At 61.1% G+C, this 20,521-nt stretch overlaps 1 protein-coding gene across 1 annotated transcript in view; it reads right to left on the reverse strand.

Annotated features, from left to right (window-relative positions):
• NPHP4 (nephrocystin 4) overlaps window positions 1-20,521 on the reverse strand; it is a 70,033-nt gene that overhangs the window by 11,940 nt on the left and 37,572 nt on the right. The window contains 9 exon segments of the mRNA XM_037499231.2: window positions 78-238; window positions 7,171-7,358; window positions 7,996-8,187; window positions 8,268-8,304; window positions 8,307-8,388; window positions 8,391-8,415; window positions 9,043-9,134; window positions 9,824-9,885; window positions 17,771-17,909. Coding sequence (XP_037355128.2) covers window positions 78-238; window positions 7,171-7,358; window positions 7,996-8,187; window positions 8,268-8,304; window positions 8,307-8,388; window positions 8,391-8,415; window positions 9,043-9,134; window positions 9,824-9,885; window positions 17,771-17,909 — 978 coding nt within the window.

The raw sequence follows: 20,521 nt of genomic DNA on the forward strand, positions 1-20,521 counted from the left end.
GGCCCTCGCAGGGAGGAAGGTGGAGGAGCTACAGGACAAAGCGGGGAATGGGCACCGCCCCGCCCCGCCCGCCCTACCTTCAGAGGCACAGCCGCGGACCCCAAGAGCAGCAGGGAGTCCCCGTCCCAGACGTCCATCTGCAGGGTCTGCACGGCCAGGTAGTGGGCGAACCAGCACGACTCTCCAGGTGTCAGGGACCCGGGGTCCACCAGGTACGTCAGCCGGAAGCCAGGAGCCCCTGCGCATGGAGGACCCAGTGAGCCCAGGCTGTCTGTCCCCGGACCCTCTGGACAGTCCGCCCTGGCCACGATTACTAACTTCCGTGTCTGTCACAGTGACGGTTTACTAGACACGGTCATCAAAGCTGTCACAAAACATCCCAATTAGCAGAATGGGGAGCAGGCTGAGCTACAAGGAGCTTCTCCCCAGTAAGATACTTCCACGAAGTCCTTGTGGACAGCGGCTGGATGGAGAGCGGCCTTACTGGCTGCCCGGGAGTTCATCACTTGGACACACAGTGTGCCAGAGCCAGGCCATCCATGCACACGCACACAGGTGGCGCGGGGGACCCAGCACAAGCAGGGAGGACGTCCAGGACCCGCAAGTGCCAGGGCGCCGGCGCAGGTCAGGCCCTCCCGGCGAGGCCCCACTGCGAGGCTCAGGAGCAGGGAGGACGCCTTCTCAAGTCCTCCGGGAGCACTAACACAAACTGACTGCATCTAACGGCACCGCAAAGCCACCCTAACACGCTCGGCGGGTGGGGTGACACGGCTCTCTGATGGCGGTGCAGCACGCGAGAAACCCGAAGCCAATTCCTTGAAACAATTTTCAACTTAGTCTTAAATAACTCTGTCAGAGGGAAACGCAATCAGAACAGACGTTCCAGAAAAATGCCACTTATTGTAACCAACAAGACATCAAGTGTTTACCAAAGGGAAATCCACAGCTTTGGGTCGCTTACGTCTACAAAAGCAGAAGCGCTGAAGCGAGTGAACTATGCAACTCAGAAAACGAGATGACCAAGAGGAGAGCAGAAGGACGGTCGTCGTAAAGGTGGAACCGAAACGCTAATGGTGAGAAAAAGCAGCACCTGTGAGCCAGCGCCTGCGGCTGCGAAAGGCTCGGAAGGCAGGGAGAGTGAGGGGGCCGAATCCCGCCCCCCCAAGGCCAGCCGGTGTCCTGGTCCCACGCCCTGCACGGACACACAGGCCTCGGGCAGTCGGCCGCTGCACCGCAGGCCCACCCAGCCGCCAGCCCCGAGACCGCTCACTTCTGAAGGGTCATCAAAGAAGTTTCCAGAGATCAGGAGGCATGTGACCCCAAAAGCCTAAAATGTCTAGTCTGGCCCTTACCAGAAATCAGCGTGCTGACCTCTGGTCTCATGGAACAAGACAGAAAATTCAGGAAGAAAACCAGCTTGAGAGCGTTTGGCGGCTGGTAAGGCGGCGCCCGAGTCACCAGGGAAAAGACGGACTCTGAGGGGACACGCGTCTACACGGGACGGGGCAGCGGGCGGGGACACCAGCTTCACGCACCCCAGGAGGAACGCAAACTGAACCCTCGCTAAGGCAGTCTCCCGAGGCGCAGATGGCGAAACCCCAATTTAACAACCTGCAGCGCTGGGGGCCATGAGGAGGCAGCCAGGGAGGCCACCCGCCACGGGGGACAGAGGCCATGTCAACAGGGGATGGGGGTCATGTCCACGAGGGACAGCGGTCACGTCCACCAGGGGACAGAGGCCACAGCCACAGAGGGCCATGCGTGTGTGCCCATGTCCTCCCCTCCTCTGGGCCCACTGGCCCTGAGCCCCACCGCTAGCAGCCCCCACTGACAGAAAACCCAAAACACTCGGGCCCTGTAGGCTGCGTGCTCCCAGCGCAGAACACACCCCCAGTGACTGGCGCAACCAGGGTAGCCGGGCTCGGGTGCAACGTTCACCCCAAAAGCGAGGTGACAGATGTGCTGGGCACACTGCCGGCACGGTAAGAGAAAAGGAACTCAATATGAGCAAGTGCTTATTTGACAACAAGAGCCAGCCAACAAGCAAGGGGGAGAGCAGAAACGGCGGCCCATGCCGGGCCGAGGGGCGGGCTGCGGGGCGAGGCAGGGAGGGGCTCGGGGGCACAGCCCACCTCCATGTTCTATTTAGAGCCTTTCAAATGCTCCAAAAACTAAACCCAAAAGGAAGGAAAGCAAACATGAAATTGAAAACAAATTGAACAAGGGACTCTGCCTGGACAGCCCATCGCTCACCCCTGGGGGACACGCATCCTCAGGGGACCGGCCCAGGCAGGGCCCGAGGCCCCGCTGGCCCGGCACATCCGGCCGCTCTGAGGAACGGCCAGGAAGCGGCCGTCGTAGCAGGCCCCGGGGGTGTGCAGGGGGAAAGGACTCAAGCAGGATGTGAAGGGCCAGCAAGAAGCGGCTTCAGCATCTACTCCCGCGCTCTGCCGGGGACAGCGAGGCCAGCGCCGGCGCTTCCGGGCCTCGGGCTCTGGAGCACCCACGGGCTCCCGGGAGACGCGACAGGAGGGGACGGGACCCTGGGCCGGGCACCCCAGCAGGCGGGCACCACGGCAGGCGAAGGTCCCCGGGAGCTGCCGTGGGCCAAAGGGTTAAACGTCAGAAACTGGCACCAGTGAAAATACCCGGACAGACGGATAAAGGAAACGCCAAGGAGTCAGAGTGACACCCCAAAAGACAAGACAAGTAGCAAAAATAATAGACAAATTGGACCTCAGTTGTCGCGCCTGGGGTGACAACAAGCTCTGACTCTGGAAATCGTCGTTAAAGGGAAATTAAAATAGCACATTTGTTCCGTCTCTTGACAGCCGGCTGGGGAGGAAAGATCCCTTCTAGAAGGAAGGGAGCCAGGGAAGGGGGTGACGCGGGCCACGTGGGAAGGCGGCTGTTTTGAAACTGCCCCCTGACCCCTGATCTCCTGCCCTGTCCCCCTGACCCCAACCTCCTGCCCCCATCCTCCTGACCGCCCGCTCCCTGACCCCCGGCCCCCTGAAAGGCCCCCACACACCCACCAAGCTGGTTAGACACCAACCCACCAGCCCCATGACGCCCCGCAGGACGTGGGGCCAGCAGACACGTCCACCCTGGGACGACAGAAGCTGGGACCAGCAGCGTGAACTGTGCAGCAAGTCCACACGCGCATCCAACACACGTCGCCCACTCCACAGCCACCTCACCCCACACACACCCCAACAGACGCACGGGTGCACTGGGGCCCGCAGGCCGGCACAGCAGGGCATAGGCTGGCACGGCATGGTGGGGACCCAGTGCAGGAGCCGCGGAAATCCAAGCCAGCACCCGTGGGCCCAGCCAGCCCACCTGTGGGTGTTTACGTGAAGGAAATGAAAACACTAACTCAAAAAGACACCTGCACCCCCATCCTATAGCCCCCCCGCGTTGGGGGCAGTTACGCAGATGTGTGCCTGTTACCAAAGTAAAAGGGGTCACAGACCAAAGCGTGAGGCCGGGAGGTGACACGGGACATGGCGCGGAGCCCCCAGGGCTGGAGGGGACTTTCCAGATAGACACCAAAGGCCTGGCCCGTGACAGCTCAGACAACGGGTGCCGTTAACATTCCAAACTGTCTGCAGAAGACACTGTTAAGAATGAAAAGGACAAGCCACGGACAGGGCGGAGGTGTCTGCAGAGCACACACCCGGCACAGGACTGGCATCCGAAAAATACAAAGAATTCTTGAAACAAGAACACTAAGGAAAGTAACAGCCCGATTTAAAAAAGAACCAAAGACCTAAACAGACTCCTCACCAAGGACGGTGGACAGATGGCCGGCCAGCCCGTGAGAAGAGGCCCACACCCCCCGTCGCCATGGAAACGCGGGGGCACCCCACCCCTATCACGTGGCTAAACCCAGAAGCCCGACACCACCAAGTAGGGGAGGACGTGGCCCAGAACTCTGAGGCCCGGCTGCAGGGTGCGGACGGCGGGGCCACCGTGGGAGGGGGTGGCCTTGCTTATAAACTGAGCCCCCTCACCACACAGGGCGTGGTCACACTCCCTGGTGTGTGCCCCAAGGTGTCGACGATCACGTCTGTGCAAAATCCTGAACAGAAACGTTTGTAACAGCTTTCGCCTTAACTGCCAAGACTCAGAAGCAGACAGACGCCCCGGGGGGCGAGAGGCTGGATCCGCTGCGGCCCACCCAGACGTGGGGGCGCCGGTTACCACTGAAAAGAAATGCACTATCAAGCCCTGAAGACACGTGGAGCAAGCTTAGCGGCTACTACTGCCCGAGAGAGGCCGGCCTGGACAGGCTGGGCCCCCAGACAGGGAGCCTGAAGACGGTGGGGGCCCGCGGGGGAGCGGGAGCCGAGGGCCGTGGGCGCAGAAGATCTGGGTGACGAGTGACTCTGCGTGACACTGCCCCCGGGACGGGTGTGACACCCTTGTCCTGTAAGCTCAGTCTCTCCTTGAGCCTGAAACTGCTCTAAAAAATAAAGCGTATTTTTTCAGTTCCTGGACCTGCGCTGCGTTGCACGACTTCTATTTCTCCGACGACAGAACGGTGCCCTGGACGCGGCTCGCGAGGGCTCGTGCCGAGGCCTGCCCTGAGCACTGTGGCAGCGGCCCGGGGACCCCAGGGAGCGCCTGCCCAGCGGGAGCCGCGAGCCGGCCGGGCAGGGGCCGCCTTCGGCGGAGACGCGGTGTGCGAGAGACTGAAAGAACTTTTCAGGAGACTGCAATTTAGGAATCACGGACTTTGAATTGTAATGCATGATGACAAGAAAATTTGATTTTGGAGCTTAATTTTTTGAACTTCAACTTGCAAGAAAATTTAATTTAGGGACCTTAATGTCTCTCTCAGAAATTCATCTTGCAAAGGGGTTTACATTCAAGTCAGGAACCTCTCTAAGCGGTTGGCCTCTTACTGAATTATCTTAACTCTATCGGGCCCCTCGCAGGAAGCTGACGAGCGGCGGGGGTGGCGTGGGAACGCTCCCGACAGGACGGAGGCGTTGCAGCCTTGTCCCCCTTGCAGCCTTGTCCCCCGAGCACTTCAGGGTCTCCTGGGAGCAAACTCCGGGAGCAGCACCTCACAGGAGCGGCTTCAGGTCTGGGCACGTGGCCCAGGGAGGTCAGGCCACTGCCCTGGGGGTGCATCCCCTCCCCAAGGGGTTCAGCCCGTGAGGCAGGAGATCAGAGCCCAGGAGAGCAGGAGGTCGCCCTTGAGGGCTAGAGGCGCCTGAGCCCTCACGCCCCTCCTCTTTCAGATTGGCCTGCGGAAGAGCAGACATGGGGCCCACGGGGGCCAGGGGGGGTGCGGGGTGGGGCTGCCGATGGCCTCCGACCCTGCATGAGAAAAGGGCCCCCTGGGGGCCCCGGGGCCCTGACGCCCACTGTCCTGCATTCGGCGCTCACTGTCAAGCGTCCTAGTCTCTCCTCTCCTCAGATCTGTTGCCCCCCAGACGTCTTCAGTTGAGCAATTAGGTCAGCGTCTCAGAAGAACCTTCCTTCCTCCCAATCTAAGCGTTTAAAGCTGTAAATTTCTCCATTTTTGCCATTTTGCTCGCATCGCCTTACTTCCGACGAGCGGTATTTATTTTGTCATTCAGTTTAAATACTCATTTCCATTTTGATTTCCACTGACCTACAGAGTAATTGGATGTTTAAATTTTTTCTCATAAAAAAGCACTTTGGAAGCTGCCGGGGTGGGGGGCACCGATCACTGCCCGCGGCGCCCGGGCAGGCCCACGACCTAGTCAGGCTGAGCACGCAGTCTCGTGGGGTGTGGCGATGCCCGCCCGGGGCCTCAAACACTCACATAAATATTCACGAACGCTGCGTTCTTACAACTTTCCAAGTACGCTTGAAAACAAAGCACGGGCTCTACATTGGCGGGACGGGCTTTACAAGGCCGTCTTTCCCGTTGTAACTTACAACCCCCTGGTGACCCTGTCCCGCGCCACCGTCAACCCCCGGGAGGAGGAGGTCAGCCTCCCGAGCGCCGTGCGCCGTCTCTCCTGTGACGTGCCCAGTCCGGGTCACGCCTCCCGACCACCGAGCAGCTCGTGTGCTCAGGGCTGGTCTTGGCCAGCGAGCAGCTCCCTGGTCTCTCGCCGCAGGCCCCCGTCAGCTCTGCTCTCACCTTGCCCGCCTGGGGTCAGCGTCGCGAAGCGCCTTTCGTTTGGCCAGAACCCTAACTCGGCCTTCTCCACCTGTCACTGCCCAGCCCAGGGGGAGGGGCTCTGCTCAGCTCTGCCCCCGCGGCCACACGGCTCGGCCAAGGACGGACAACTCACCAGCAAAACAGCACCGTATCTGGTATGTTTCAACCCACTGTTTATAATGATGGGGGGCAGGGGAGCCGCCGGGCCCACTGTTGAGGGGTCCCTGGCACCCCTCCATGGGGACCGACGCAGTGCTCTGAAAATAGCAAGGGAAAAGGAAGAAGCAGGCTGTGCCCTGCCTTCCTACACAGTGCTCCCCAAGGCAGCCAGCGGACGAGGGGCGCTTCCCCGAGGGCAGCACCCACAGAGGATGCAGAAGTCGCATGCCCGTCCACCGCAGCTGTCCAGCCCCCGCACCCAGGGTCAGAGCCAGGGAGAAGGCTCCCCCAGACTGGAACACCCACCTGGCGAGCACTGGCTCTCTGCTCCCAGATGGGGGACCAGGTAGAGGGGCCCCCACCCCCGCCAGAACCCAGCGGGCGGCGCCAGAGGCAAGCCCGCTGCTGCCCACACCCTTGCTGCTTGCACCGGCACAGACTCCCGGACACAGGCTTATGCGTCACGTCACATTTAGTAATAAAAATTCAATGCAAGTAAGTTAAAATAGAAAGATCAGCAAGCAGGGAGCGAGGGGCAGCTAAGGACGGGGTGTGAGAGCCTCCTGCTCGGGCAGCCAGACTCCACTCAGCCTCAACTTGAACAGCTGCTTGAGAATGTTCTAGTCACCAGTTGCTAATATTTGATGACAGCGACATTTTTTAGGTGGGCTAACAGTACTGATTTTGTGGTTCTCAATAAAGACTGTGCTGTGGGTCACTGGAGGAAGCCGCTGCGGGAGGGCTCTGCGAGGAAGGGGCAGGAGCTGGGGTCTGTGGGCGGGCGGGGAGGGCACCTGACGCTTCCGCGACTCCTCCAGTGACGCAGGTCAGGCTCTGCTCACTGGCCAGGCCCAAGCACCTACCGGCTTCAGAGGCGGCATCTTTGTTCACTGGGACCAGGAGGTGCGACGGGGAGGCTGGGCCGCTAGCCCCAGTGCCGTCCAGCGGAACCAGCTGCAGGCGGGGCGTGGTGGCGGGCGGGAAGCGGTAGAACTGGAAGGTGAAGTACACGGTCTCGGGCCACGGTGCTGCCTGCGAGTCCTGGGATGCCCTGAACCCAACAATACCCCAAATCAATCCCGCAACCACAGCACGGAGCCTGGGCCTTCGGGGCCCGAGAAGGGGTGGCTGGGCACTCATGCGGGCAGCCCACCCCTGGGCGCCCAAGAACCATGGGCCTCCCCTGGTGACACAGTGGTTGAGCGCATGCCGTGAAGCTGCCCGCAGCCTCTGCAGCACAGGTTCGATCCTGGCCAGCCGGCGAGAATCCCCCATGGCGCGCAGACCTCTCCTGCCGCCCGCTGCTCCCCTCAGCAGTGTATTTCGTCAGTCTGCCTGTTCTGCTCCCCGCTCTGGCTCTGCTGAATCCTCTCACCCTCCCGCGTGTCTGGCCTTTACCCTGGCTCTTGTATAAATAAATAAATCTTTTAAAGAAAAAAGATGTGTGGAAAAAAAAATTTTAATTACAAAAAAAAAGAACAGGCCAGCACCCTGTCCAGGCCCTGCGGGACACGGAAGAGGGGCCTGGTCGGCCTCAGAGCGCTCTGGAATGGCAATGGGGCACCAGAAGAACAAAAGCCAAGGGCTCTCCCTGACCTCCCACAGCCTGGCAGGTCAGAGGCTCGCAGAAGCTTGTCTTCAATGCAGGAAATATGGAAGCAAGAGAAAAGGAATATTCGGGAACATACCTGCTAAAGGCAAGAAACTGCAGCACTATTTCGTTGCTTTGGAGGCGATCAGATTGCTCCTTCTGAGGGTTAAATTTGACGGGGTCAGTAGGAGCCACGGTTTCGGCGGGCTGCTTGCTGGCGTCCAGGATCTCAGGGAAGCCGGAGGCCTGCAGCCGCGCCAGGGAGGCTCGCGAGAGCGTCCGCCCGGAGCTGAAAGGGAAGATCTCCTGAGCCGCAGCCCGGAGGCTCGCCACGAGGCCTGCTGTCGAGGGGGCCTGCGGGCCACTCACCTCCGGGCCTGGGCCTCCAGGACGATGGGCGCGTGCAGGGGGTGAAAGGCAGCTCGTGCAGCTGCTCAGCCACAGAGGAGGCCGGGACAGACGCCGTCGGGCTCAGGTCAGCTTCCAGGTGAGACAGCCTGCCCGCCACGGGGCCCTCCTGCCAAACAGCAGAGGCCCCGCGTCAGACGACGGCCCGACCTGCGGGGCCCTGGGAGCTGGGACAGAAGGTTCAGGCCGCGGGATCCTCGGCCCGGCTGCCATCTCATGTCAGGCAAACGGCACAGGGTTAGTGCACGTCCTGGGCGATCTCTGCAGCCCGGGTACCCCCCATCTCAGCTGAGAGGGAAAGCGACGAAACCAGCACCTGGAGCAGCTGCAAGGGGGGCCCTCGCGGGCAGCCCCAACCCCCTCCAAGGCGGAGGCGCGGCTTGCCAGAGCCAGCGCTGCCGAGTCCCGAGGCCGAGGAGCCCCACGCCGAGTCCCGAGCAGCGGTGGCTTCACAAGGCCGCCCTCCCCAGCCGAGGGCAGCAGTGTCCAGGAGCGAGGGCCGGGCCCCTGCCCATGTGGGCAAACTCTTGCACGCGCCGTGCGGGACGTGCCCACAGGCCAAGCTGCTCAGCTGACCAGCCGCATGGCCGCAGTGCCCAGAGCTGGAGGTGAGGCCCACCCCGCCCCACCCGATGCCCGCGTCCCCGAGACCCCGCCAAGGCCCCGTCCCCACCCAGGCCGGCGCAGCTCGCAGCGTCCAGGCCAGCAGGAGAGTCCCACGGGGCCGAGCACTCACCACCTGGGCCGGGGGAGACTCCGGGTGCTGGGGGCGCCGTGAAGGGCGCTGAGCCGGGACAGCGGGGAAGCCACCAGCTGGGAGAGTGATAACTGCGGGAAGAAAGTGTGGCTAAGGCAGGAAACGCACCCGGGGCTCCAGGGAGCCCCCGCGTCGGCAGGACTGAGACTCGGCGCCTCCACCGAGCTCTGAGCTGCCACCAGTTCTGCTCACTCTGGCACCTAAACCCTCCGAACTTCCTTTCTGTTCACAGTCAAGAGGCAGGATCCCGTGACCTCTCCTTTCTCACAATATTTGAATAAAAATGTCACCAAGGAAAAGCAAGCGGAAAAGTGGGGAGCGGGGAAGCAGGTTCCCCGGGCTGCAGGGCAGCTGGCCCAGGAACCCCACTGGGTCTCGCCCCAGCCAGCACCGAGGTCTGAGTCCCTTGGGCCCGGAAGGCCTGTGCTCCTGAGCAGTGACCTTTCAGGAAGGCCGGCTGCCCAGGCCCAGAGACAGAGCTGGGTGGGTGCCCGGGTACTGCCATGCCACCGTGTGCCAGTTATCTGGCCTTATTTGCCTTGGGACCTGGGTGCAGACAGGCAGGAGGGCAGCGGAGGAGCCCCATCTGCCACCGCAGCCCAGGACCCCTCCCCTCCTGCTTCCAGGACTGCCCTAGCACCTCGAAAGCAAAGAGGACAAGTGGCAGTTTCAAAGATGCAGGGAGGGACTTTGCTGCGTCTTTGCAGGATTCTAGAAAGCTGCATTGTTCAGCTTTTTAAATAGTTGATTTTGGACTTACCCCTGGTCCCACAGGTGAGTCCTGGGGGGCAGCGGGCCCCTGGGGCAGCGGCGTTGGTGGGCCTGGGAGGAAGCACAAGGGGTGGGGGCGCTGTCAGGCTCACCATGGCCTGGGCGCCTCCCCTCCCTCCCTGGCACCTGGTGCCCCGCTTGGGCTGGGCAGGAGTCCTGAGCCAGCCACACCTGCACAGTCTCAAGTTGCACCAGTACCAGCCCGGGCTGACCTGCCTGGACCCACTCCAGCCCCTGGCTAAGCCCTGGTTCGGCCATCATGGTCCAGACTGGCCCATCACACATGCACATGGACCTCAGGACACACTGGACCCCTGATAAGTGGAGGCCTGGCCCCGTCGGTCAGGTCCATGGGCATGACCACCGCCTGTGGCTCTCCCTCCCTGTGGCCTCTGGGCCCAGGTCCCTGCACAGCCACATGGGCCCAGGACAGACGGTGCCACCCCGGGGCCAGGGTGCACAGCACCAGGCGGCACAGCAAGCACCCAGCACCTATGGACCACCCAGTGGCATCCGGGGCTGCGACTCAGACACAGCGCTCCGAGCAGAGACACCCAACACCGCCCCTCGGATCGCAGCAAAGGGGAGACAACAGCCGGAAAGACAGCGCCCAGCAAGGACAAGCAGCCCCTCTACCAGCCCCAGGCCCCAGGTCACGTGGCACTGAAGCCCCCAGTCCAGGGCAAAGCAGAGGCAGCCAAGGAAGCCCCCACTCCAGGCCTCGCTGCCCTGCCCAGCAGCTGGGCTCAAACCCCCTGCGCCCACGTGCTCCTCTGGACACGCCAAGTCTCCTGCAGGACAAGCCAGGGGGCCGCGGAGCCGCATTCGTGGAGGGGCGCTCGGGGGCGGGAGCGAGCATATCAGGGAGCACTTGTGTGCGGAAGGGGTCCCCTCACTGGAAGCAAGAAGCAGAAGCGGGTCCTGCAGGGCCCCATGGTCTGGGGACGTGCCTCCCCCAGCACAGCCTGCCCAGAACAGCCTGAGGACGAGAGAGAGAGAGCCGGCAGCAGGGCCCCACTTTGTTCCCCTAAATGGAGACTGGAAACTCCTCAGGCTGATTTTGGTAATGAGGGAAAAATTGCAGGAAATGGCTCCATTATCCTCCTGAAGAGAAACCCGGCACTCAGGAGCGGGAGCCCCTGGCCCTGGTGTGTGTGGGGGAGGAAGGGCGGGAGGGGGTAATCCAAGAGGCTCCTCGCTTCCCAGAGCACGTCCCGGGGCTGGGCACATCTGCAGGAGGCTCTGCTCTGCCCTGCGCACCCACCTCCTAGGCACCACAGCCCAGGAAGGTGCCGGCAGCTTAAGAAGGTTGCACGCCAGGGCCCAGGGAACCCAGACCCGCAGACCCTGTGAGGCCCAGGCCGGGGAGAGCGCCCTCTGGGGCAGCTGTCAGCGTCCCACGGGTGCTGGTCACCCAGCTTCTCAACCTGGACTGGAGGGCACCACGTCAGGGCCAGCGGGGGCCCTGTAGGGGTGTCTGGATGGGGAGCACGGCCCCCACCCCCAAGAGCTATGGGGCTCAACTGGTGGAGTGTGAGGGGCCAGCCCTTTCTGCACGTGAGCAAGCAGGAGCATTGAGAACTCAACCGTGATTTGAAGGTCATGCTAGGGCATGTCCTGCCAGATCCAGAAATCACTCCTGGCTGGGCCACAGACAGTGGTCAGCAAGGCTGACGGGCCGCCGAGCCAGGCTGCTCCCCAGGCCGCCTGTGCCCCACCCCAGGCTCTGGCCCAGGTGTGCCAGCTGACACTGAAACAGCAGGCATCGCAGCTTTCATGGGGCCAGGGCAGCGGGGGCTGTGGGAGCTGGGGGCTGGGTCTTGGCCACACAGCTTCAGAGGGCAGGAAGCAGCAGGAGGATGGAGCAGTGGTCTTGCACACCCCCACTCGCTGCTCCACCGTCGGGCCACACTGACTGCATGAGGCCAGAGGCAGCTGACACCCCATCATGCCCCCGTCTGTCTCAACTGGCGGGAAACCACAGTCAGCCGAGAAGGAAGTGCCCGGCCTCTCTAACATCAGGTCAGCTCTGGAAGCGGCGGGCCCAGGAGGCCAGGGGACAGGTCCTGGCCCACCAGCTGGCCACACAGCACCACCCACTGGGCCCGCTCCTACCCGCTCTCTGGGCAGGACCATGCAAACCTGAAGCAGGCCCACGCTCCGGGGCAGGGCCGCTTTGCCTCGTGTCTCAGACGGCACTTGTGGGAGTGGAGGGAGTGGAGGTCTTGCGGAGACCCTGCCAGGGGCAGAGAGGGAGGCCTGGCCACCCCCAGTAGCACTCGAGGAGGCCCTGGGGCCTGGCACCACGCCGGCCTGGCCGCCGCCCCAGACCAGCCCTGGAAGAGGGAAGCGGCCTGAGGCCCCAGCCCCACGTGCAGGCAGCCCTCCTGAGGCGCGGCTGTGCATTCTAGGGGAGACTGAGGAAAGGCGGACGGCAGGCAGGGCCAGGGAGGGGCACCACAGAGGGACACGCTGCCCGGCAGAGCCTGCCCAGGGTTAGCTGAAGGGTCGTACTGCCCAGGAGAAGGTCCTGCGGGGGAGGGCGGGGCTGTGGGCAGTGCTGCTGGGAGGCCCGGGGCTGGCGGGCAGGACCACGGACAGCAGCCGGAGGCTGGGGCAGGCGGCCCGGGCTGAGGACAGTGGGACGCCTCCCTCGCAGACCCTGGCCACAGGGTCAGTCGGCGTGGGCTGCCCACCCGAAGTCACCGTCCCAGACTCTGCTCACGACAACGGGGGACTGAGTCCTTCTGGGACTGGTCTCGGGGTGGGGTGGGGGGCTTGGTCTCCTGCTGAAAGACTTGGAGGCGGCCCAGGAGGCCGGGCGCCCGAGGATCCGGGCCTGGAGCGGTGGGGGGGGGGGTAGCCCTGCGCACCGGAGCCAGGCCAGGGTGCCCTCGGGGCCGGTGCCTCCCATCCTCCACGACCCCTGACCGCACGACCCAAGAGCACGGGCCGCACAGTGCTGAGGTCACGTCGTGCCAGGACCTCCCTGACGCATCCTGAGGAACACGAGGGTCACGTCTTCCCGGCAACCCTTTCCACACGTAGTTTAAACCACCAAGCGAACAAGCGGAGACTCTCGGCCCCCCACATCCCCAAGCCCGCGCGCGCGGTCAGGGACGGCCAGGCGCGAAACCTAGGGGCGGGGCGCCCCCTGGTGGCGCACACGCAGGCGCGCCCCGTCACGCCACAGAAAGAAGAGGCTTCGCGAGGGGCGCGGAGCTCCAGGCTGAAAGCCACAGCCTGGGACGTGAAGGCTTCCAGAGGACCCTTACGAGCCGGTGAAATATTGGCGTCTGCACAGGCCCATCGTCACTTAAACACTGTGGGGACGTAAGTCTCTCGCGCTGGCGTGGGTGGCGCACCCTCACAGGTGGAGCCCGGGCTGACGGGGACGCAGCGCGGGAGGCGAAGGCAGCCACACATCCAAATTCAATAAAGCAAAGGGATCAGGTTCCCTCCACGCTGAGCTGCAGATGCCCGAGCCACAGCAAGAAAGTGGGCGGGGCTGCCGCCCACCTGCCTGGGTGCCACCCCCCAGGCCCCGGCCCGGCCCCCAGCAGCTTGCAGCAGAGCGAGGACCCTCCACAGCGCGAGGCTGCCGCTCCCCTGGGCCTCCACGTGGCGAGTGAGCCCTGGCTGGGCCCAGAGATGCTCGTCTCGGAAGAGGTAGGCAGAGGCCCAAGGGGGCCCCACTCTGAGCTCCTCCACGGAGTGGGGGTGTGCAAGACCAGTGCTCCATCCTCCACGGTCACTCTCTGTGGCTTCGGGGGGGCCAGCCCCTCTCTGCCCTGTGCTGTCTCGCCGGGCAGGAGGAGGGGCAGGGGCCACTGGGAAGCTGGTGGGTGCCGGGCCGTGTCGGGAGAGACCAGGCCCCCGAGCCGGGCGGGGCTGCCTCAGCAGTCAGCCCACCTGGCTTCCCTCGGGGCCCCTCGTGGCCAGGGCTGGGGGCTGGGCCCGCTCCCCCAGAGGCTGTGGCCCTGCCCCGTCTGCCCCGCCGTCCCATCGCGTCTGCCGGCAGAGGCAGGGAGGGCCGTCCCGGACGTTGCCTGGAAAAGCGGGTGGAAGGCCTTCTCCCCGTTGGCGCTGCCACCCCGAGGAGGGCCAGGAGCCGCGAGGGCAGCACTCGGACAAACGCCTGGAGGAAGGAGATGGCGAGAGCTGGGGGAGGGCCGGACCCGGCACCTCCGCGACACCACCCGATCGGGCCGTAGCCCGCCTGGGGTGAGCTCGCCCGGGTGAGCTCCGTCCCCAGAGTCCTGCTCAGTGTCTGCTCACAGACGGGGCCAGGACGGGGCTGCCACAGACGCAATAAACGCCGGCCCAAGACAGCCTGGCAGCACCCCCTCCCCAGGTCAACCTCTACCTCGTCCTCCAGCTTAGTCTCTTTTTTTGAAAATGCACTTAATTTTCCAGGGCAGTTTATGTTCACACCGCGCTGCGTGGAAAGGACAGAGAACTCCCTCACCCCCTCCCGGATCCAGAGAAAACGCACGTCCCCGGCCTTGACAGGGTGGCCGCCTGTCCCCAGCAAGGCCGCCGGGGCCGAAGTCGCCCCTCGGAGATGGGTGCCCGCCACGCCCTGGCGGCCACCCTGGTCGCAGTGACATTTCGGGCCTGTGTTTAACTGGCCCGGTGGTCGAAAGGCATGAACAGGCGCCGCTGTCCCCCAGGCTGCCGCCCTGAGGGTGACGAGCGACGGCAGAGGCCGCAGCACGACGGCGCGGGGACAGCTCGGCACTGCCAGCCCAGGGCCCCGCCGCAGCTCCCCGCCAGCTCCCTCGGCTCTGACGCCCTCGGCCCGTCTGCCTTGGTTTGGCCGCACCCGGCCGGGACGCGCTCTGTACGGGCTTCCTTCTGTCTCCCCTCACGGCTGTGCGAGCCGCGAGCACCTGCAGCCTGAGACCCTCTAGCTTCGCCGGAGGAGTCTTCTCTCCTCATCCCATTGCTCCGTCGTTTCCTTCTGACTTACCTTTGTGGAACTAGTCTGAGAAAGCCTCTGGCCCCCGGGGCATAAAAATACCCTGACACTTCTTTTCTCAGGCGTCTCGAGTTTTGCTTCTCCTGCTCGGGGCTGGCAGCCCTGCCGTTGACAGGCAGCGAGGCGGCGCGGCCCTGAGCAGCCGCGGCCAGCCCGCCCTGTGAGCACGCGTGCACCCCAACCTCGCTCCCGCTGTCGCCGCGGCGCCTGCCGCTCCCGCCTCCCTCGGGCCCCCCGGAAGCTGATGTTCATGCTCAACGCTGTCGGAGAGGGGAGCCACGCCGGTGAGTTTATCTCCTCCCCGTTAGCTGCCGTGCAGCCCCCACCTCCCAAGCAGGTCAGCTTGCCGTGCAGCCCCGGGGAGGGGGCGGCATCCTTCCCGGCCTTGGCCCTCGCCCGGGCCTCGCCCAGAGGGCGCAGCTGCCTCTGTGCCGGTGAGGACTAAGTATGGTGCGGTCGCTCTGAAGAGCGGCCGCCCGGCGCACTCCATCCCCGAGGGGCCAGTGCCCTCTGTGCCACCCCCTTGTTGACCGCACGCTATCTGGTTTCTCCAACACGGGGGCGTGAAACGACGCCTCGTTTTCTTGTCCATTTCTGTGGTTACCGGTGAGGAGAAGCTTCTGCACGTTTATTGGCCGTCCCAGCCTCTCCTCGGCGCCTCCTCCCTTCTCGGCCCATTTTTCTTCTCTGCTGTTTATTGTTTCTTATTGATTTACAGGATCTTTCTGCAATCTTTCTTCTTTGCAGTCTGCGAATTCTAACATTTTCTAAGCAATCTAAGGGGTTGCTTTCTCTCCACCCGGGTCTATTTTCCACATGACATGAAACCAGGGCTCGCTTCCCTACTTTCCTCGGGGGCCACATCCGGGCACTGGCGACGACCTCCACTTGCTCCCCGAGGAGGGCCGAACAGGCTCCCCGCCGACGACCTGCCAGGGTCTGCACGCTGCCCAGGGAACCAGGGGCCCAGTTAGCAGACCCTGATGTGGCAGGTGCCATCTGGCCTGGGGGCGAGGGCACAGGGTCCCGGTAAGTGATGGTCAGAGAGAGCCAAACACCCAGGCTGCTGCTTCTGCACACGGAGGAGGGATCAAAAAATGTGGTGCCTTAGAGGCATCCAGAAAGCAGGAAAGGACCAGGAAACGATTCTCCCTGAGTCTCTAGAAGGATCCAGCCATCCTGAGCCCCTGAGAGAAGCCCCCAGAGTCCACCCCAGGACATAGCAGATCATGGTCCGGGAACTACCTGAGGCCGGAAGGGCCACCTGACCAGCACCCAGGGCTCGCAGAGGCCAGAAACAGGCCCGTCCTGTTTCTGGGCAGAGTACTCAAGGCTTCTCATGGCTTACTGGAACGACGGGTCCCGGAGGACACGCTGCTCTGTCCCATCTGGCCAACCTCAAGGGCAACATCCAAAAGGACCAGTTTTCAAAGCTCAAGCGTATTTATCAAATCCAAGAATATTCAGCACCCGACAAGAGAGAATTCACAGGATCTAGACTCTAACCAAAAATGAAGGAACACAGGAAAACACAAGCCAAATTGGGCCAGGACTCCATCGATCCAAACAGCTCAAAGACTAAAGACTTCAGAACTAAAGTACACGTGACCACGTCTGCCGTGCTCGGGAAGCTGGAGGAAACGCTGGACGTGTAAAGTCAGACGCGGGACACAGAGCAAAGGGCACCTGCAGACGTCTGCGCTGAAGCCACGGGATCTGAGCGCAAGGCCACGCGGCAGGGCCGCGGCAGGGGACGGGCTGTCTGAGACCGGGCACGGAGAGACTCTGAACACAAGGGAACAGAAGGTCGGAGGCGGCCTGACACGTGTCCAGAGAAGAGGAAGACGGAAGAAAGTACCCCAAGAAATAATCACCAGAAAGTGTCCAAATGGGATGAAAACGATGAACCCAGAGTCCCAAGAAATTCAATGATCCCCCCAAAAAAAATCAGGTAAAGGATAACTCCAGGCAAATGGGCAAGTTTCTAAATCTCAATCAAATCCCCTCCTGCAAACAGGGCACCTGGGAACGCAAACCCAAAGCCGCCGCCACACGTCTGGCAGGCCCCGCAGTGGCATTTATGGGAAATTGGATCAGAAAGTCCTCAAACAGAACTCACTGCTCTTTTCCACCGCCAACTTCCCAGCTACAACACAGATTAAACACTTGAAAACTCCTTTCCAGAAAAGGGAATTCAATTTCTGTCTCCCTATTTTCATTCTAACTTTCTAAGAGACTAGCCACCTGGGATCTAGAAAATTCTTCAGCTGGCAAGACCTCTAGAAACCGAGAGCCCAGGGCTTCATGCTCCTTCAGGGTGAATTTCCCTTACCCCGTAAACCCTTAGTCCTTTTTCCACCAAGGTTGACTCCCCCCTGGGACCCTGGCACCTGGTACTGGCCACAGCAGAGGCCACTGGGTCAACCAAACCCAAAGCTGACAGGCGCATGGCTCCTGAGCCTCTGCACAGACGCAGGCACCTCACCACCCTCAGGCAGGCCGTGGCCCTGCTGGGGACCCTCGCCCCCGTTCTCAGAGCCACCTTCTCCCCAGATTTTAAAACAATAAATTTGCAGCTACATAAACAACTCAAACCAGAGCTGGCCGCCATGGCTCTCGGCCGCCTCCACTTCTCGAACCCTCTGTTTGCGGCTGCCCTGTCGAGCGCCCCTCCAGATGCCCCCTAGGTGTCCCCAAGGGAGCTTCCATAGCCCTCGGTCAGGCTGCGGCATGGCCCTGGGCTGGCGGAGGCGTGCGACGAGGTGCTGGATGGCGCGTTCTCACTGTCCAATGCTACACCTTCCCATTAAGCGAAAACCCAACCAAGCAATGTAAATGAAAGCAATCTGCGGCAATTATCTGATAAATGCTATTTTACCAGCCTAAGCGTTTTTCTCGGGAGCAGATGGAAGTCACGCCACCAGCTTGCAAAGTCAGCACCCCGAAAACACTTACTGGAAGGGGACACAGGTGGCTTCCTGCTGGGCTGCCGCTCTGCCTGGGGGCTGCTGATGGGCCCGTCGGCCGCGTCCAGGAGTCCTTCGGAGTCCAGCGAGTACTGGAACTGGATCGTCCCCGACTCCACCTGCTTCACCTGCGTGGACAAGTGCAGTGTCGGCCTCCTCCTGCAGGAGCAGCCGCCCCACGAGCGTCTGCGCAGTCAGGGCGTTCGGGGGCCACGTGCTCTCAGAGCATCAACTAATTTTCTGAGCAGAAAATTACCTCCTGGGATATGAATGAAACCCACGCAAGGAGAAGTCACGTTTCCCCAGGCTTGAGCATGCTTTAATCGGCCTATATAGAAACGACTTTGTACGTCGTGGCCGCAGGCTGGGACTGGGACGCACGTGGCCCCCGTCCAGCCAGGGCACAAGCCAGCCCCATCACCCCAAGCGCCCGAGCTCGGCCCCCGTGCCCCCCAGCCTGCCCTGAACGCCCTCCCCGGAGCTGCTCCCCACCCCGGAGCTGGCTCTTCGAGGCTGTTGTACACGTGGAACGATGAGGCCCGTGACTTTGGGGATTGGCTTTTTCACCCAGGGCGGCCGAGATGCGGTCCTTGCCACCACACGTGGTGCTCCCGTGGGTGACGTGCCACAGCACGCGTGGCCACCCGCCCTCCCGAGCATGGGTGTCCATAAACAGAGCTGTCAACACCCTGCGCTCCCCCGTGTGAACGTGATTTCAGTTCTCTGGGTGTAGGACCTCTGGGTCCCACGCATGCGTGTATTTCACGGTCCAGAGAGCTGCAGACTCGCTCCTTTCTGGACTCTTCTGCTCCATTCGTGCCGATGCCTTCACCGGCGGCACTTCACACTAATCGCTGTGGCTGTGCAGAAAGGCTCGAAATTATGTTTCACAGACACTCCTACTTTCTTCTACAAAATTGGCCGACTCTTCTAATTCCGTTGCCTTTATATATAAATTTTAGAACAAGTTTGTCTATTCCTAAAAGTAAAATCCTGCTGTGATGTTTGACTGAAATGTCTGTAAATCTATAGGTCAGCTTGGGAAACTGATGGCGTCTCCCGGTCCGTGAACACACGAGGTCTCGTTTCCCTGGGCCGCCTGGTAAGGAGGCACCACATGCAGCCAAGGGAGCACGTCAGGTTCTCCGCCACAGTCCCCTACACACAGCCCACGCGTATTTTGTTAGATTTACTTCTTTGAGGGGAGGCTTTGTAAACTGCACTGCTGTTCAGACCTGCCTGCCCGCGAGCTCACCGCTAGCAGGGGGAGCCACGAAGGGCTGGCCCTCTCGCCGCCTGCCGTCTCCCGCAGCCGCTCTCTCACTCAGCGCGTTTGCTGCAGGCTCCGGGCGTATCTACCGACGCCATTACGGGGACTGCAAAGACGGGCGGTTTGGCTCCTCCTGTTCCAACCACTATGCCTTCTATTTTGTTTTCTTGCCTTATCACTCTGGCAGTGTTGAGCAGGACGCGGAGTGCAAGCGGGGGGGCCCCCTCTACTCGCAGCTGAATTTCGGGGGATGCCTGCCCTGTCTCACCACTCAAACTGCAGGGCCTTGTGGCTGCCCCGGACGGTCAGGAGCAAGCCTCTCCAGCACTGTCTGCTCAGAGTTTGTATCATAAATGGACACTAAGTTTTGCCAAACGCTTTTTCTGCATCAGTTGCTCCCATGAAGTGTTTCCTCCTTGGGTCGTCACTGTTAATGTCACGTTGAATTACGTTTACTGATGGCCAGCGAGGAACCAGCCTCGTGGCCCGGGAATCAGCCCAACTTGATTATGGCAGAGTGTTCTTTTTATGTCATATTCCTGGATTCAATCTGCTGACATTTGGCTGAGAATTTTGCATCCATGTTCATGAGGGAAACGTGTCCACAGATTGTCTTTTTCTGGTTTGGTTTCAGAGTAGTGCTGGGCTCGTTACATGAGTTGGGAATTGTTCCCAGCTCTTCCATTTTCTAGAAGATTATATAAAATGGTCGTTATTTCTTAAACGTTTAGTAGAATGCACAGTGAATTCTGGCCAGGCCTGGCTATTTATGCAAAAGTTTTTTGGATTATGAATTCAATTTCCATAACAGAGGACTATTAGGTGACCGACTTCATCTTGGATGAGATTTGCTAGTTACTATGGGCTGATTCATTTCATCTGAACTGTTCAACATTTGAGCACAGAACTGTTCTGTCAATGTGCTCTTCACGCCTGTGAGGTCTGCAGCGGTGTCCCAGCTCCATTCCTAACAGTCATAGTATCTGCTCTTCCTTTTTCCCTTTTCAGGCCTCTTAGAGGTTAATCGATTTTATTTATCTTTGCCAAAAATCAGTTTTTTGCTCCACTGCTTTTGTCTTTTTTTTTCCTATTTTTCTGTTTTCAATTTCATTGGTTTCTGCTCTTATCTTTATTGTTGAATTCTTCGGTTTGCTTATATCATTGTCCTAATATAAGCATTTAACTTATAATTTTCCATGGAAGCACACTTTAGCTACATCCTAAATTTTACTATGTTGTATTTTCATTTCTGTGCCATTCAAAATACCTTCATTTTCTCTTGAGGCTTCTTCCTCTTTGACTTGTGGTTTATTTTAAAATGGATTGTTTTGGGCCTACCTATTGGCCTAGGGGTTAAGTGTTAGCGCTATTACCGCTATGGCCTAAGTTCAATCCCAGCCAGGGAACTAACTCACATACGGCATAGCAGACCTCTCCTGTCTCGCCCACTGCGCCCCTTAGCAGTGTGTT

The sequence above is a fragment of the Talpa occidentalis genome, unplaced genomic scaffold (genome assembly GCF_014898055.3).
Source record: "Talpa occidentalis isolate TD23 unplaced genomic scaffold, MPIMG_talOcc4v2.1 talOcc4.9, whole genome shotgun sequence".
NCBI classification, from domain to species: Eukaryota; Metazoa; Chordata; class Mammalia; order Eulipotyphla; family Talpidae; genus Talpa; species Talpa occidentalis.